Genomic DNA, 17,880 nt, shown 5'->3' with positions numbered 1-17,880 from the left:
GCATTTAGCCACAGACACAGCAAGATACCACAAACGTATTGGAAATAAGTGGAAGCCAATCTTGGTCTAACAATATCCTAAGTAGTAATAAAGCCTTAAACCATTGCATCTTGCGCCATAGAGCTAATGCATTCTCTTTCTGAGTCAGCCACTGATTAAAGGTTTCAGTAACACAGCATCCCTAAAACACATACAGATGAGCAAGCAGATGAATAAAATGGCTACATAGAAAAGCAGGTCATTTAAATGATTCATTTAATTGCTATAGACCCTGTGCTCTATGGCACAACTATCATATATACAATCATTTTGGGATTTATAAGTTGTGTGCTTGTGTGTGCATTTCAGTTTCTGTTATCTGGACTATGCACTGTATTGTCCTGATGAATTGACTGCATCTCCCCTGTGGCTCTCCTTTATCAGTTTCATGCCTCCTGCTGGGAATTTAGTAGCATGTGGCATTTCTGCTCAGACAGATAACACACAAGATCTTTTCTCTGGGTATTATGGTAAGTAAGCAAGCAAGCAAATCTTTATTTATATAGCACTTTTCTAGATTCATTCACAGAGTGCTTTACAAGGCAATACCATATAACACAACAGTTTAACACTGTTATAAGATAAAATAAATCAAATGAAATAAAATGAAATAAAAATAAATAAACAAAATAAAGGCAGCACAGCAACACAATGGGTCTTTACACCATGATGTGTCTGCGAATGAATGTGTAGACTACTTCTCATTTAATGCCATAAACTTTGAGTTTAATGTGAAACTATAAATAAACAAGCCTTACCAAACCAGATATGGTAAGAAGGATGCATCCTCATCAAACATTTATATCATTAAGAAACACTTTACATGCTGTATGAGAAAGTAAACCACAGAAATGGGTCTTGCCTCTGTTTTTGGAGTGGATGAGTTTTTGAGCCCAATGGTTTTGTCGGATTGCTGAAAACAAACACATAATTTCAAACAAATGAAAACAAAAAATTAAGACAGCTCAAACTCCTTTCTTTTCCCTTTGAAGCCCTGGAGGAGGCTGGCTATTAGGATGCATATCAATGACAAGCTAATGGTGCACTGTATACCCAGGTATATACACATTCTTATGTTTTACACACACACACACACACACACACACACACACACACACACACACACACACACACACACACACACACACATACTCCTACCTCTTTCTCCTCTTCTACCCTCACTCATCCATTCTCCCACAGGAATACATCAATTGATCCAGTAGCATCAACTCCAGTAGCATAGTATAATTATAATTTCAATTCCTCACCCCAGTCTGGGTGCTCTGTTGAGAGGGTTTGCCTCCCCGTCTAATAATAATGTGCATGATAAACTCGTAGTGTAATTATCTGTAACACTTTGTGGCTGACCTGACGTGTAATGATCTTATTTAGTCATCAGTTTGAGGCAAGAAAGAGCAGCCTTCACACATCCATCACTCAAGTGACAGCTCAGGAGGCAGCAGAGCCCTGACATGGTGGAAAAGGGTACAAAAATACCCTCAGTGATACCAAGGCTTTATGCTCGTCAAATATTAGCTTTCTGCTCTTAAGCAGAGATTTTCTACTCAATAAAATAAACCTAAGTCTACCTGACCTTCACACACATAATTCAAACAACACAATGCCACTGAAACCTGACAGTGCAAGTCCTTCTGTTATACAAGTGTTGTCTTTCAGAAAACACTGCCATTCTGCTGTTTTTAGCTTTTCATTTGGGTGAAATAAAATAGGCAGGAATATTTCGCTGCTCTCAACACACCTCTTGATACACTAAGACATTTAGGTCAAAGTGGCTTTATTTAAAAAAAAACAACAACAACAACAACAACTAAAAGCTCTAAAATGGTTAGTGAGTTTAGGGTTTGAACTAGATGTAGGCATAGCATTATTTAGCTATACTATCAAAAGTCAAAGGAAATACCTCACAAAGCCAGAATTACAAATGTATATCTGTGTGTTGGTGCGTCTCTGTATTTACTGATTGATGTTTAATATAATCATATAGTGTGTTACCATAAGCTGTGGTGAGAATGTATTATAGAGCAGCTCAATTAATATGCAAATCCCTTAAAAATCGGAAACTGTTTAACTGCCTCATTAAAGACAAATCTCCTCAATTGAGCTCATTAGGCACTTTAGGTTAATGACTAAGCACTTTAATCCATGTAGTGCTGTCATTTTAACAATAATCTCCCATAAATCGCTCTGGTTAATGTGGTCAGTTTTGTGTAACTAAAACACTGCAGTGCTATATTAATTATTCTCACTGTCTGCTGTCACATTCTGCACATGACAGTTTCCTGGTTAGCTATCTCAGTAAAGAAGATGGGATTTTTCTTTACATATGAATAATTTCATAGAGCCATGGTCGGTTTCATAAATCCAAATTTATTTTCTTTGATCTAATCCTGGATTTATTTGTTCCACAACAGTGGATCATTTTTTACCTGGGTACATCACCATGGTAACATGTTGCATGCCAAGCTGCTCTGGGGCAGGATCATTTCAGCTCTTGAACTAATCGACTGTTAGAAAAGTGGGACTTGTTGACTAACTAAATCTAGCTTTCTGAGAAGCAGTCGTATCACTATTCCTTGAAAATCCCCTGGATTTAGAAGCATAAACTTTGGGAAGGTCATTTCATGGTTCAAGGCTATTTAGAGATAGTAAAAATCCCATGGCTTTCACATATATTAAAAAAACAAAAACATTTGAGATATAAATCTATTTGCAATATTATTCTTTTGCCAGGAGCATCATATTGCATATGCCTAGGCTATGATTAAGAGATGCACATCACATCACAGAGAAAATACAATTAGTCCACTCTGAATATAGCCTCAGTGTTCAGACAGTACACATGCCTTTTTCTTTGTGACAGACCTGTACATCAAATGCACATTTCTGAATTACAGATTCCCATACACATGACTTGTATCAGGGGGCAGGGTGACTCAGTGGTTAGCTTGTTTGCCTTTGGGGATAGCGTACTCTGTTTTCCTCCCAAGTCCAAAGTTGTAGGCTGATTGGCATTTCCAAATTGTCCATAGTGTGTGAAAGGGTGTGTGAGTGTGTGTGTGATTGTGCTCTGCAGTGGATTGTGTCTTGAGACCCCTGAGATAGGTTCCAGGCATGTCGCAACCCTGTGTAGGATAAGCGGGACAGAAAATGGATGTATGAATGAGCTGTATCAAAGAAGTGTGAATCGAGCTGGTGAAGACAGCGTCAAAGCACACTTCATTGGACCCCACCAAGAGTGCCACCACTCATTATTAACTACTCTACTGGAGTATATGCTGACATAGGTGGAGCCCAGTGGCTATTTTTATATGTACATGCATATAAATAAATAACATAAACGATATATTTAAAATATTCATATACAGTCTTATGGTAGATGCTACACATAATCTAAGACTAAAAATAAACACAGCCAATCGGTTTGACCCTGACTTTTTAATTGAAATCTTAGGCATTGGTCTTTGTCTTATTTTTAGTCTTTCCTCCTAAGTATGAGCATCAAACATAAGTTTTTTTTTTTTTTTTTTTAAATCTGGTCAACATTAGCAGTGTCTGCCATTTCATGCCAAAAAGCAGCTACACTGGTAGCTGAAGAAGGAACTAGACTTATAAACAACAAATTTCAGAAATGAATCTAAATAATCAATCGGAATTTTATACTTACACTTTATTTACAATATTTACAAATGACACCACTACTGCTGGCTCTGAGCCGTTCCGACTGCTGCCGATATGTTTAAGTTTGACATGTCAATCATGTTCCTTACCATTTCAGTGACTGGCAGTTGGTTATGAGTTTCCACACTTTTGAGAGTTCTCTGAATAATTATAAGGAGAAGCCATGCTTCCAGATGACACAAATGTAGAGGACACTGCAAAATACACCCAGGGGACTCAAAATGATGTGTTAAAAGCCTGTTGTCCCATAAGCATGAATCTTGCATCCCATTAAAATACTGTGAACTTGAATTTGCAATAAATACTCAGAGATGCACAGGCTTCACTTTGTGTCTATTAGCTCTGTATTGGGGCTTCAAAGGAGATTTTTAATTCAGGCTGCACTGTCTGCTGAAAACAGTTTGAGTTAAATGAACTAATTCACCAAAAAATATTGAATTCCACCAAGACTGATAAAAATATAGACACTTTATCATTGCCACACTTTAATGACATTTTAGGGAGGGCCAAGTTTCCCGTGTAGTCTTAAAGCGATTGCCTGTGGTGGAGCCTAGTTTTTGCAATTTACTCCAAGTCATCAGCTCATGGCATGTCACTAAAAGAAGAATGCCATATTTTATATTTAGATTCATGAGACATACCCCAGATTCCCCTTTTCCAATTTATCAAATCAGAAGACACAATAATTTTATCCTCTGCTTGATCTGCTTTTTCAGACCTAGCCACTTTAGTGCATAAAGGAGGACAGTGGAATCTATTCTCAGTAAGATGTGCTAGTTATTTTCTTGAGCCTGTGGTAGGGCTCTGAAAATCATTATATACTGTATAGTAATTTGGGAAGGGGAGTGGATTGTCTTCAGAAAGGGTAAGAGTGCTTGATCTTATGTGACTATAGTTTATACAAAGTAGTAGAAGCTCACTATTCTGTCTTTGTGTTTGATTTTATGATTGTCCTTTTGTCTATCTTTTTTTTTTTCTAGTAGTCTCTCACACACTGTGCTCTCAGTGAAAGTTGACTATATTTTTACTCCTGTCCATGGCTGTCAAAAAGAACAGAACCTCCCAGTTCTTTCACGTGAGACTTTTTCCAATATACCCTCACTACACAATCCTGTTACAACCCATCAGTTTGATGAAAATCAGAAAGTGCCCCAGTGTGTCATCTTGTGGCTTCAGGTTCAGTAAGCAGACCCCTTTGTTATTCATGTTCATCCTGCTTGCATGAGATTGATCTACACTCCTGCTGCACGCCTGTCGGCTCTTAAATCCTCTGTAGCATAGTAGAGTCACATGCCCAATAATGACTGCAGGAGCTTGTTGGGAAAAGAAAGAGAGAAATAGAAGCAGGGAGAAAGTTATTTTTGGCTCAAGGCTCTATACTGTCAATGGCATTTAGGTCACCTGTGTAAGGCTCTGTAAAGGCATGTCAGTATATGTGTTTTCATGGATTTGTATGTATTTATTTAATTGGTGAATTTGCAGTGTTAGTTGTATGTTAGTGTAAGTTGTTAATGGTAGTGGGGTATTTGCAATGTTGTTGTGAGAACAAACCTCTGGTCAGCTTTGGCCCATTCAATGTATTTTAAATGAACATCTTTAGCCCAACTTCTGGCTGCCATTGTCTGCAAAACAGCACAGGAGCAGTTTAAGCACATACCTACTTCACCAAATCACTTCTAGACTTAAAATTAAGAAAGAACCATTGTGAGGGGAAGTGAGGGGCACAATTCAGTGCTAATCACCCTATCAATGACCAAGTGTTTTTTGGCAATTGTGCAAAGAACCCGATCTGTTATGAGTCAATTGATGCTTTCAGATCAGGTCATGTCGAGCGCATGCTTCCACCACACCGCTTAGGTGTGCAAGAGACCCACGTGCTAACAACCCTTTGGTCCACTTCCAACATGCTGATAAAGCTAAAAAGAAGTCTTGATTGGACTGTCATAAACAAAAATGACCAATGCATGAAAATGGATTACGAGTAAACGATCTATGAATATTGGAGGTAGCCATCCGTTGCCTGCAATCAAATATTGGCGAACTCAGCAGCTTTTTTCAAGAAGAGAAATCATCTGTTGTGATTGTTGGATGCTAGCATTCCAGATGGAGCTGACTGCATCTCAGTCCCTGCCTACAACCTATGCTGTCAACGAGACCGTGAGGATAAATCTGGTGGAGGTATGGCTGTGTACTGCTTGGATGGAATAGTTGTTTACCATAACTCAAGGAGGGACCCAGAGGATTTTGAGCTGATGTGGTTTATCGTTGCCCTAAAATCAGGCAAGCTTATAATCGCTGCTGTTTATCGACCACCAAATTGCAAAACTAGCGTAAGTTACCGTGACTCATACACCCACTTTAACATGAAAGAGTATGGGGCCAGCCTGGGTGATCAAACCTACATGTGATCAAAATCCAGTGATGATAACCCTATATACTCCAGTTCATCATCACATAAAATACCACAGGGAACTTTGGCACTATGACAAGGATGATTTCTGGGGTCTAAAGCTTACAGACAGCAACCTTACTAACAAAAAGTGGTGGCAGATTGTAAACAGCCTGAGTGGGAGGTCCAGCCAAAACTACATCCCTGTAATCGAGGAAAACAATAGAGTGTGCCATCTCTGCCTAGGAGAAGTCGGAAATCTTCTGCAAAACCTTTGCTGAAAATGCAGACTGCTTTCTGATGCTGATAATGCCCCAATCCTCAAAAAAGAAACTGAAGCCACGCTCGATACCATCAAGTTTTGGCCGAAGCAAATTCGCAAACAACTCAGGAGACTGAAAGATGTCAACTTGCTGTTCATAAACACCTAGACTTCCTGGGGCTTACATTTGACATCAAGCTACTATGGGATAGGCACATTTCAAACATCACAAAAGAAGTCTGGGCAGAAGCTTGGTGCCCTTAGATAGTCAAGATCAGAGGTTTTTAACTTTTTTACAATAGCGACCCACTTTTAAGAATGACATAGGTCCATCACAAGAGAGTAAATGTATGCAAAGCCTCCAACACAGGCATCAGGTAACAACTTCTGACTTGAAGGCATTACTCCTGCTCCCATATACCTCATGTCAAACTACTAGAGGAAGTGCCTTGAGATCCCAGCATGCTCTGTCAATTCCAAGGGCCAGGACCCATCAACTTGATAGATACCATCTCCACACTGCTGTGAACATTTGGAATAGGCTGCACTTGATGGCTATGCGTCTTTGGCAATTTACAGGCTTTTAAAATTTGAGCACATTGCTACTTGATAAATCAACATGTTTGACTGAGCTGCTGTGAACCATTTGATCTGCCTTCTATGGCTCCTTTTTGTAAGTCTGCTGAATAACAGTCCAACTATATTTTTGAACAGTGTGGAAATATCTCACTTATGCATCTATACTCAGCAAAAAAAGAAACGTCCTCTCACATTCAACTGCTTTTATTTCCAGCAAATTTCTTAACAGGTGCAAATATTTGTATAAACATAAAAACATTCAGACATAAACTGAACAAGTGTCACAGACATTTGACGAACAGAAATGGAATAACGAGTCCCTGAACAAAGGGGGTCCAATATCAAAAATCATAGACTGCACCATATTTGTCAGTTCTTGTTGTGAGATGTTACCCCACTCTTCCACCAAGGCATTTACAAGTCCTTGATCACGTCTGGGGGGACACATGATTACATGAAATTTTCCACTGTTTTTTCCACCAAATTACTATACAGTATATTTTACATACAAATACACCATACAAAATGTTTGTGGACACCTGATCATAACACTCACATGTGCTTTTTGACCATCCCATTCAAGATTTAGCCCTCCCTTAGTCCCCCTGTTATAAAACCTCCACTCTTCTAAGAAGGCTTTTTTTTGGAGCATGGCTGTCTGGATTTGCCCGTTCAGCCACAAGAGCATTAGTCACATCAGGCAGTGATGTCATTTGAGGAGATCTGGAGTGATGTTGGCATTCCAATTCATGTCAGAGGTGTTCAGTGGTCTTGAGCTCAGGGCTCTGTGCAGGCCATTCGTGCTCTTCCACACCAACGTTAGCAAATCATGTCTTCACAGACCTCGCTATGTGCACAAGGGCACTGTCATGCTGGAACATGTTTGGGCCCCCTAGTTCCACTGAAGGGGAATTGTAATGCTACAGCATACAAAGACATGCAGCAACAGTTTGGTGAAGGTCCACATATGGGTATTTATGGTCAGGTGTCCACATATAGTGGACATTTGCCCATATAGTGTGTTAGCTCAGTTTAGGAGGAATGGAGTGATGCACCCTCTAGTACACCCACCACATCATCAGCATTGTGAACAGAATCTGACGCAATAGGCAAAACCATTGTCTTGGCAGTCCACTGAGAGTAATTGAATTTAGTTCAACTTAAGCACACTTTCCCAATTTGTAAAAACAATCCCACAGATCAGCTAGAAGCAATCCCAGAGGAGAATTTGTCCACTTTTCCTGTACACTCTGTGAGAGAGGAGAATTAGAAAATAGTCTTGACTGTGTCTAGATTTCCTGCTTTCACTGCTTTGGCTGCAGAACAAATACACAGATTATTTTTTAAAAACACACACACACACACACACACACACACACACACACACACACACACACACACACACACACACACACTTCAATACATGCTACCATGTGCTCAGCAGGGTAGGGGTAAGGGGTAAAATGTGTCCTGCAAACTGTTTGGTGATGCTTACAGAACGGATATATTGTATATGGTAGATTTACCTGAATGTCCAATGAGTGTATATTTGAAGTATTAACTATTTTTATAAAAACATTTATATATGCACTTGAGATATCATGGGGATGCCTGCCATAAAATGTTTGGCCTTGGTTTGCAGGATCCTCTGCAACCCTAAGCAGGATAAAGTAGTTACTAAAGACGAATAAATGAAAAATTATTATTTATTACAATTTTTTGTAAATTTCTTTATAACACAGTGGCAATGGACAGCAATGGTTGAAAGTGAGCCTTGCTTTTTTTTTTTTTTACCTAGAGTTTACAGAAAGAGCCCAGCTGGAGGTTTTTGGCAAGGCACAGATGCTGTTCCATTACAGCACCAGCATACAAGCCACCGTGCTGTTGTCTGTACTAGCATACAAGCCAGTGTGATATTTGGTGTATCGAAATTATGTAAAGCATGAGGGCATGGCACAGCAGTGTGTAGGCTAGAATTGTCTCTCCAAATATTCCCAAACTCGTGTTACCAACTTGAATCCAGGTAAAAGCAGCAGTAATCATTCATTCATCATTCAGCTTCAGTAAAATGTGTTGTTCTGAGCAGGGTCATGATGGATCTGGAAACGATCGTGGCAACACAGGACACAATGCAGGAGAATACACTCCAGATGGGAAGACACACACTCATACAGTTGTTCACAAAAAGGAGCAATCTGGCATAACCAATCTTCCTACCTGCATGTTTTTGGACAGTTGGAGGAAATGTCCCTGAAATCTCAGGGAGAACATCTGAAACTCTGCACAAACAGTAACCCAAACTCAGGATCAAACCCAGGACCCTAGAGTGGCAATTCTACCCACTTGATGCCACCTGCAGAAGAAATCAATATCATGTATTTCCTACTTATGCATGCTCTTTGACCTTAATGTCTAGGCTATAACCACCTCTTCAATAATACCAAACTACCTTTATCAACTTGAATCCAGGTAAAAGCAGCAGAAAACAATAACATACATTTTCTGCTTGTACGTTCTCTATGATCTCTGCTGGAGAAAACAGGAATGCCCTCTATGGACACCACAGTCTTGATTCTTCTCGGTGTCCAGACACTGCATGCGAGTGGAATTATTTGTGTATGGACGGTGCATGAAACGGACCATGAAATCCTGTATCATGTGTCAAGACATCATGAAATGTCCTCAGAGAAGGATTGTGTTTTGACATGATGCAATTTGAATTTTCGAAGCGTCACGGTATGAAAAACGAAGAGCAGTCGCCTGCGCCGCTGGAGGCAGTCGAACATAAGGCGATACACACACAAACACACACACACACACACACGAGCGCGCGCTGGAGAGGGTCGGCGCAAAAGACTGCACAAGTACAGATTCCAGCGCGCGCGCGTATGCGTGTGTTCTGCAGAAGCCGTGTTTTATCTTTCATGACTCGGGACTTCCTACAGACTGAATGCACTGACATCCTGAAGCAGAAATTAATGTGTGGAGGTTTGTGGTGGCGCGTGTCTCTGCCAGCTGCTTCCCCGCTGCACTGAGACGTGCGCGCCGTCCAAACTAACGGACACTCTTCTGTCTTCTGCACGGCGGGGAAACACACACACACACACACACACACACACACACAGCACACAGCTGCAAAATGGCTAAGGAGACAAAAAGCAAAGGTGAGTTACAGATGCGTTTTTGCCCTCATACACAACCTCGGTGTTGTCATTCAGTCATGCTGTATTTCATTACTAGACACAAACAGTCACCGCACCTCACGCGCTACTTTGCTCGCTGATGTGCAGGAATGCGTGGTCTGTGCGCTCGGAATAGCTCGCGGTCAATATTAATCACGTGCTCAATGCCACAACTAGCATTTATATCAGTATATCATGTTTACAAACTTATATTTCGTGTATACTAGAACTGCTCGATTCTGTGCATTATTTTAGTGCACAGAATAAAAGTACGACAGGTACTAAGCCGCACAGGTTTGTGAGGTAATTCAGAGAATTGGGAATTAAAAATTAAGCACAACTGCACATATATATGGAGGGTTTGACAGTGTTTTCATTTTTGCTTAAACCATTTCTCTCATTTCTCTTTGTGCCACAACAATAAAAAATCAATGATGTTATGACCATTGCAAAGAAAGAAATGGAAAAGGAAAAAGAGACAGGCTTTATTTTGGAGTTTAGACTACTCTTGTGTTACTCTGTATACTCATAAAAGCCATGCACAACAGGATATGCACAATACACAAGAGACATGACCATTAAACCACTTGCCACTTAGTACAAAGCTGTCATTAGCACGTTTGCTTTACAGGTCCTGTATACTATCAGAGCAGATGGACAGTGTTGTTTTAATAGTTTTTGGCAGCTGGTAGTTGGAAACCATTGCTGTTGTGTACAATATGATGTAGCAGCATCCGCACTACAGCCAGTGTAATGTTTCATAGCATTATTTTAGTCCCGAAAGTCAAGAGCACTTTAGTGTAAGGATTTCTAAAGCTTTCACACAGCTTTGCAACATTGTAAGCCTTCTCGGAAGTTTAGTGTAAGATTTATTAAGCTGTCTTTTATAAGCTGTGTATATTTTTAATCTCTCATTCCGAGATTTTCTTGTCCTGTCTGGTTTTAGTACAACATCCTTGCCAAAAGCTATCAACCTATCTGAACTCTGACCAAAGAAATTGTTACCACTCCACTCCATTCTCACAGACATTGGCTGAGGGGCCAGAAATACAGTATTGAGAGAGAGAGAAAGCATTCCTTTTGCCAGGTGCATGTAAAATCACAAAAATCACCTTGGCACAGAGAATGTAGAGTCAGCATGAAATAAATGTTTAGACAACTACATACAGTAAATAACTAGGTTCAGATGTTTTGTGTTTAACATTCAGTGTTTAACGCCGGTATCCTTCCCCAGTCCAAAGACATGCGTTGTAGGCTGATTGGCATTCCCAAATTGTCTGTAATGGGTGTGTGAATGTGTGTGTGATTGTGGCCCGTGATGGCACGCCATCCAGGTTGTTCCCTGCCTTGTGCCCTGAGTTCCCTAGGATAGGCTCCAGGCTTCCCCGTGACCCTGTGTAGGATAAACAGTATGGAAAATGGATGGATGGACATTCAGTGTTTTGCTGGTCTAAATATACTACTATTACTCTGTGCTTTGGCTCATTTAGCACTTTGCAGGTCTGTTTAACAGCTAACATCTGCCATTCTGTCCATGAGGTTGGCAGGTTGCATGAGACCGGCATAATTCTTAGTGTATGCAAACAATTCTGAGTGTTACCAAGATAAATCTATGCCTGAGCAGGATTATTTTCAGTGTGCAGATTTATTTTTGTATGAAAGCAAGGTAAGGTGTGTAAGAGCAGATGGAATCCTGCTCATGAATTTAAATATTATACCTTTGAATGTTGGAACTAAAATAATGCCTTAGTGATCGTTCATAGCAACCCTTTGAGTCAACATAGTCACCTATAACCACTATATAGTATTTATGTTATGTTGCATTTTATCTGCTGCCTTATGAAAGATATTTGCTAACAGCCTGACCAAGACATAAAGACATGGAATTTAATGCTGCTCACATCCCACATGCTCAGTCCATTTCATTACAGGACACTTCCCATCCAGTCCAGGACCCCCCCCCCCCCCCCCCCCCCCCACCACCACACACACACACACACACACACATAAGCAGTTTCTGTTTTATAACAGATTGGTGTGGTATATTTAATATGAAGAAGTAGCGAGATAATGTTGGGGAGACTGGTTTGTTTTTCCATTTGCAAAGCAGTAACAGGCTTGCCAACACTAAAATAGAGGCCTTAGTTTCTTTGCCAGTCATTCATTATTGGATCTGTAATAATGCAGTCACATATCAAACACACATCAAAGAACACATTTAATTGGACACATGGGTGAGTACACATCTGTGTTGTTTAGAAATGATGTATTCTTACTGAATGAAAAACATATGAATGAAAATCTTTATGTAAAACATCCAAGCAGAAGATTGTGTGACTGATAAAAGCATGGAAAAGTTTATATTCAGCTCAGGGTTATAAAAACAACTGTAGCTGCATAACATATTGTGTACAGTACATTTTCTTATTGCCAATGCATGACTCTTGTAGTGAAATACTCTGTACCTATAAAATTTGGAATAATCAGCAGGTGTCCATGATCCCTTATGGGGAATCCCATTATTAGTGCTGTATTAATTTTAAGACCAGCATGTTTTGTTAATAAATTAATTAAAGGTGATATGGAGACCATAATTCATGTAAAATATTTTGGTGTTATTCAGTAATATTTTCATAACATTTAATGTGGTGTTAGGCTGTAATAGAATAAAGAATGTGTTACCGGACTCAAACATCAACCTTTGACAGGGCATCAATATGGGGATTAAATATAACCTGCTGTGCTTCTACTTTATATTTCTGTCGTTGCTATGGTGATTTGAATAACTTCTGACAAGTTCCAGCTTGCCTCGGTTAAAAGGTTAAAAGTCTCAATGACAAAAGGCACCCATTATGATCCCTCAGTTTGATGCAATTGTAATATGGTATCATAATGAACGATATAAATGTTGTGTAAGTGTAGATATCTATATTTTGTATTAAGGTTGTAATACAGCTTAGCTGAAGTAATCTTGAAAAAATCAATTAATACACATAATAATAATTTCATTTCATATGATCAGCAGTGTGTAATAAATTTATAGTGATAAGGGATGCCTTTATTATATCTAATAATATTGGCATCAGATTTCATCATGTCTTTTTTGAAGTAAAGCAGTATTTATAATAATACTATAATTATATAATAATTTAATATATAATATATATGTATGTTTTGAACTGATGAGGTGATATCCAACATCCTTAATGGTTTTAAATCAAACAGTGAATTTTCAGCTCTCTCTGAAATATTTGTGCTCTGCCTAATTTGCACAACCATTTGGATGAAGTACTGAGCTAAAAATAGTCTTCTATGAGATGCAATAACAGACAGCAGGTCCACTTTCACTGCTACCCTGCAGTCTTCTGTGAGCAGGAGATGTACGGTAAGCAAGAAAGACAGGGAGCAAGCAATCACACTTCAGTCACTGCTGTTGGGATATATGTAACAATGAGAGCTAGTTCCTTATGGAACTATGGTTCTGTTAATAACTGGATAAGTGCCAAGGGTGTTGAGGATCACCTGGTGCGCCTCATAGAGCGGCATGTCATGGGTATCCAATTTGTCTGTAGGCCATGGTGATGACCACCCAATGGGACATGGGCGCCCTTTATGTCTTTTTTCCATTGTCTGAGGTGCTATGTTTTATGTGACAAAAAAAGAAGAAGTTGGTGTTATGGGTTGCTTAGCACCATTTCATCTAACTTGGGCACTCCCATTTTAAGAGTGGCTGGCAAGGCTAATTCAGTGCTTGTTAGTAGTGCCTGAGAGCTAGAAAAGAGTAATATGCACATTCAAACATTCAGGTGAGGCTGGAGTCATTGTCCACTTGAGATCTCCCACTTGCGGCAAAAGACACAGCATCCTGGTACGCCATTAATGTGCTTGGAGGGAGATGCTGTGTCTTTTAGATGGTCAATGCTGAGGCATTGAGCATAGCTGCTGCCCATTTTTGGCTTAATACTTGTTTTTGTGTGCAAGAATAGGAATAGCACTCCTCAGTTACTATTGGGTCACTAACTGAACTGGCCATTAAAATTTTTTGATAATAGCTCAGTGCTAACCCTGTCAAATGCCTGCTGAAAGATGATGGCCAATGATGGACAAATGTTTTCATTAGTTAGGTCATCATCAAAAATCCTCTTACAGATTAGCACATAGATGCAACATACCAAATTTCTGCTTGGTCGTACTTACAGATCCTGAGAAACAGTTATGTGACTTTATCTCCATTCCCTATGTATGACCATGCCATAAACTTTTGTGTAAAAGTCCCTGCAAGCAGTTATAAGTTACAGGTGTTTGAGTAAATAAGGCTCTGCTCGTTAGTATTGTTTCACAAGTTGCGGCCTATTTTTTTTTTTTAGAAATGTCAACATTTTTGATAATTATTGAGGTTAATACTTTAATGAGTAGTTCACAAAAGTGGGTTTTGCATATAATGCAAATTCTCAGAATTCTCAGTGGGTGGAGCTAAATGGTTCCTTAGGATTTTTTGTTTGGGACAACCCTAGGAATCACTGGGGGAAAAAAATGTTTGTAGGATTCACTGATCATGAGATATAGACCAAAATGTAAACACTTTGCTTGCCTGATTAGCGGGAGGGAGTAATACCTATTGAACAAGTTTCATGCCTCTGTGATTTAGGGTTTGGTACACAGTAAAATCCCTAGTGTTGAATTAACTCCCAGAGTGTTTATTTGAGTCCAGTGGACTTATATAAACACTGTAGGGTGTGAATTCAACACTGTGGGTGTTAAATCAACACTGGTGATTTTGCTGTGTATGCATGATTCATTTTAAGACAGAAAAAAAGAAGAAGAAGAAAGAAAGAAAGATCTGGACTATTACAATAGGGTTTTGTCATGTATTCACGGTGGAGACCGATGCATGTGCAGTTAAAGGTTTTATTAAGAGGCAGGCAGCCATATCCAAAAGCTTAGGCAAAAACGTAGGCAAAAACAGGCTCAGGGTCAGGCAGTGAGCAAACAGGCAGAACTAGGCAAAGACAAGAAACAAAGAAATGAGGATGAGAGTAGCATAAAAAATGGGAAATGAGGACAATGAACAAAAGTCTTAGTACATACTGGGCAAAACACAGAAACAATACTTTGGCCTAAACAAAGACATACGGCGGCGGCGGCGGGGGGGGTGTTAAATACTCAATGTAATCAACACAGATAACAGCTGAGACACATTAGGAAACAACCAATAACATTAAAGGGGCGGAGACAGGACAGAAACCAAAACAAATACATGTGAAACAGTGCCTCGTTGGCCTCTGGAGGGAGTTTGGCTGGAGAGGCTGCCCCGATGGCCTCTGACTCCATCTTGTAGGATGTGGTGTTCGTCTGACAGGCTGGCCCTCCCCAAAAAATTTTTTAGGTCGGGTTTGAACTCTGCACTCCAAAACACCTTCAAAAGTTTAACAAACTGGGCTAAACTACTTAGGCTGCTGGATTTCATGGCAATCAGGAGCTCCGCCCACTGCTGGGCTGGGCCAGTGAGCTTGCGAAATAAAACTGGCATTGCAGGAGATAACTTTCTGGATATCCAGCAAAGCAATCAAATGTTTCTGGGGTAATCAGAGAAGTCCACTGGGAAAAAATGACGGAATTAAGCGCTGGCAAGGTTATCTTGGTGTAGGCGAAGTATTCTGTCATGTAATCAGGGAGGAGACAGATGCAAGTGCAGTTAAAGGATTTATTAAGAGGCAGGCAGACAAATCCAAAATGACAGGCAAAAATGTAGTCACGAACAGGCACAGGGTCAGGCAAACAGCGAAACTAGACAGAGACGAGAAACCAAGAAATAAGGATGAGAGCAGGGTTTAAAAAAGGGGGAAACGAGGACAATGAACAAATGTCTTAATACATACTGGTGTTAAAACACAGACACAATACTTCTCCCTGAACAAAGACACACGAGGGGTTTAAATACTCAATGTAATCAAAGGGGATAACACAGAATAGCTGAGACACATTAGGAAACATTACAGGGGCAGAGACAGGACAGAAACCACAACAAACACATGTGAAACAGTAAACAAAGTATTAAAAACCTGGAAGTTTTGCTAATCAGAAAAAATATAAAAATTGTAACAATAGGGTTCAAGCACATTCAGTGCCTTGGCCCCTAATTAAAGGTAAGTGCTACTTATCGAGTACAGAGAAAAATTACATGTGTGAGTAGAGAACACAGCGAACAGCACAGTGAGTGTTAGCTCACTGTGCTGTTACAGTAGTAGTGTTAACAAGGGAAGCCATCTGAAAGCAAATGGGTGCCTAGAATTCTGTAGTGTTGCACAAATCAGGATGCTCGAAATGTTTAAAAATTACATTCATTGGGGCAGAAGAGACGAGAAGAGGTTAACCTCAACTTTGGAGGACAGGAAATCTGTAGCTCTGATTGTATTCACAAGCTGATATGCACAAAAATGTATCCAGATGATTCTTACCACCCATGATGGTTAGGAAAGGTATAATAGTAGTAATTGTTTGAATATTTACTCAAACAACTGTATAATTAGAAGAGTTCAAGCAGCTGATCTGTTATACAATCTACTCTATACAGTAGCATGTACTATGAGCTACTGAAACAAATAGAGAGGGAAACCTCTCAGATAAATCATTGTGTCACTCAGTACAAAAAAACAGTTGAATGAGGATCACGTATACCGTATGTACATATTGTACATCTGTAACTGTTTCAAAGCGTTACCAGAGCAACAGTAACAGTTTAGAACTGTAATATTATCTGTTATATAATCTGTTAGAACTGGAATATTAATATTTTTTTAATTTATATTTCAAATTGGGTGGCCACAACTGTACTGTGAGTAGATGAAAGTGGTTAAGATTGGATTTTTCACAGCCCATGTCATAGGATAATGTGGTGAGATAATAATTTCAGACAGTTTGTGGAACATTGTCCATTGACCTTAAATAGCCTTAAGTTGCAAATAGGAAAAAAGCAGACTTTGATGGATACTCTTCCAAAAAGCAGGCTTTAGTCTGTGGTCACAGCAGCAGCCAGGTTCTTCATAGCAGTGGTTCTCAAACCAGTCCTCAGGGACCCCAGAGGGTCTATAATTTTGCTCACACAATACAAGGATAGAGCCCTGAGGACTGGGTCATGCATTTTTTCTAATCCCAATTCAAGCTTGAGCAAAAGCAGTATGACAGTATTTGTGGTTTACTGTTATGTGCCCAAACCCATTTAAAGCAGCTCAGTTTGAATTCCTGCAGTGCTGTGACCATGTAATCAAATTCAAAGTTGTTGTTTTTACTTCCTAGCCTGGCTGCTGTCTGTATATTCTTGTTGCTCACCCCAACCCCCCCCCCCCAAAACCTTTGTCATTTATTCATGCTCCAGAAGTAGATGTATGGTAGTTTATATAGCTTGTCCTAGTTAATTTGCATGCTTTTCCAGAAATAGTAACTAACTAAAGAATGCAGTCCAGCAGTGTTTTTGAATTTATAGGGTAAGCGCACTTGAACATTTTAATAGCACGTCAGTGTTTTCAGGGTTAGAGGGCCATATGCAGTGTTTCACAGTGGAGAGTGCCACTTCAGGCGGAGAGCTACCAGATGGGAGTGTTTACCAGCCGCACTGCACATATGCTGTGGGGAAACACAATCATAATGGTGACATATTTGAAGGTGTGTGTGTTTGAGTGTGTGTGATTTTTGAAATTTTTGTAGCGACACTGGTAGTTTAGCGGAATAGC

The 17,880-nt window shown here is 39.7% G+C and overlaps 2 protein-coding genes across 2 annotated transcripts in view; both read left to right on the top strand.

The window, feature by feature from the left end:
• Window positions 1-17,880, top strand: part of slc47a4 (solute carrier family 47 member 4) — a 199,147-nt gene that overhangs the window by 110,307 nt on the left and 70,960 nt on the right. The gene's annotated exons all lie outside the window — the stretch shown is intronic.
• pitpnm3 (PITPNM family member 3) overlaps window positions 9,739-17,880 on the top strand; it is a 61,522-nt gene continuing 53,380 nt past the window's right edge. Inside the window, exon 1 of the mRNA XM_017490997.3 lies at window positions 9,739-10,132. Within this exon, the coding sequence (XP_017346486.1) occupies window positions 10,108-10,132 (25 nt within the window). The 5' untranslated portion in view covers window positions 9,739-10,107. The remainder of the gene's footprint in view (window positions 10,133-17,880) is intronic.

This window comes from Ictalurus punctatus, chromosome 17 (assembly GCF_001660625.3).
Source record: "Ictalurus punctatus breed USDA103 chromosome 17, Coco_2.0, whole genome shotgun sequence".
NCBI classification, from domain to species: Eukaryota; Metazoa; Chordata; class Actinopteri; order Siluriformes; family Ictaluridae; genus Ictalurus; species Ictalurus punctatus.
The sequence above is the reverse complement of the archived record's forward strand: the minus strand, read 5'-3'. Positions and strand labels throughout refer to the sequence as shown.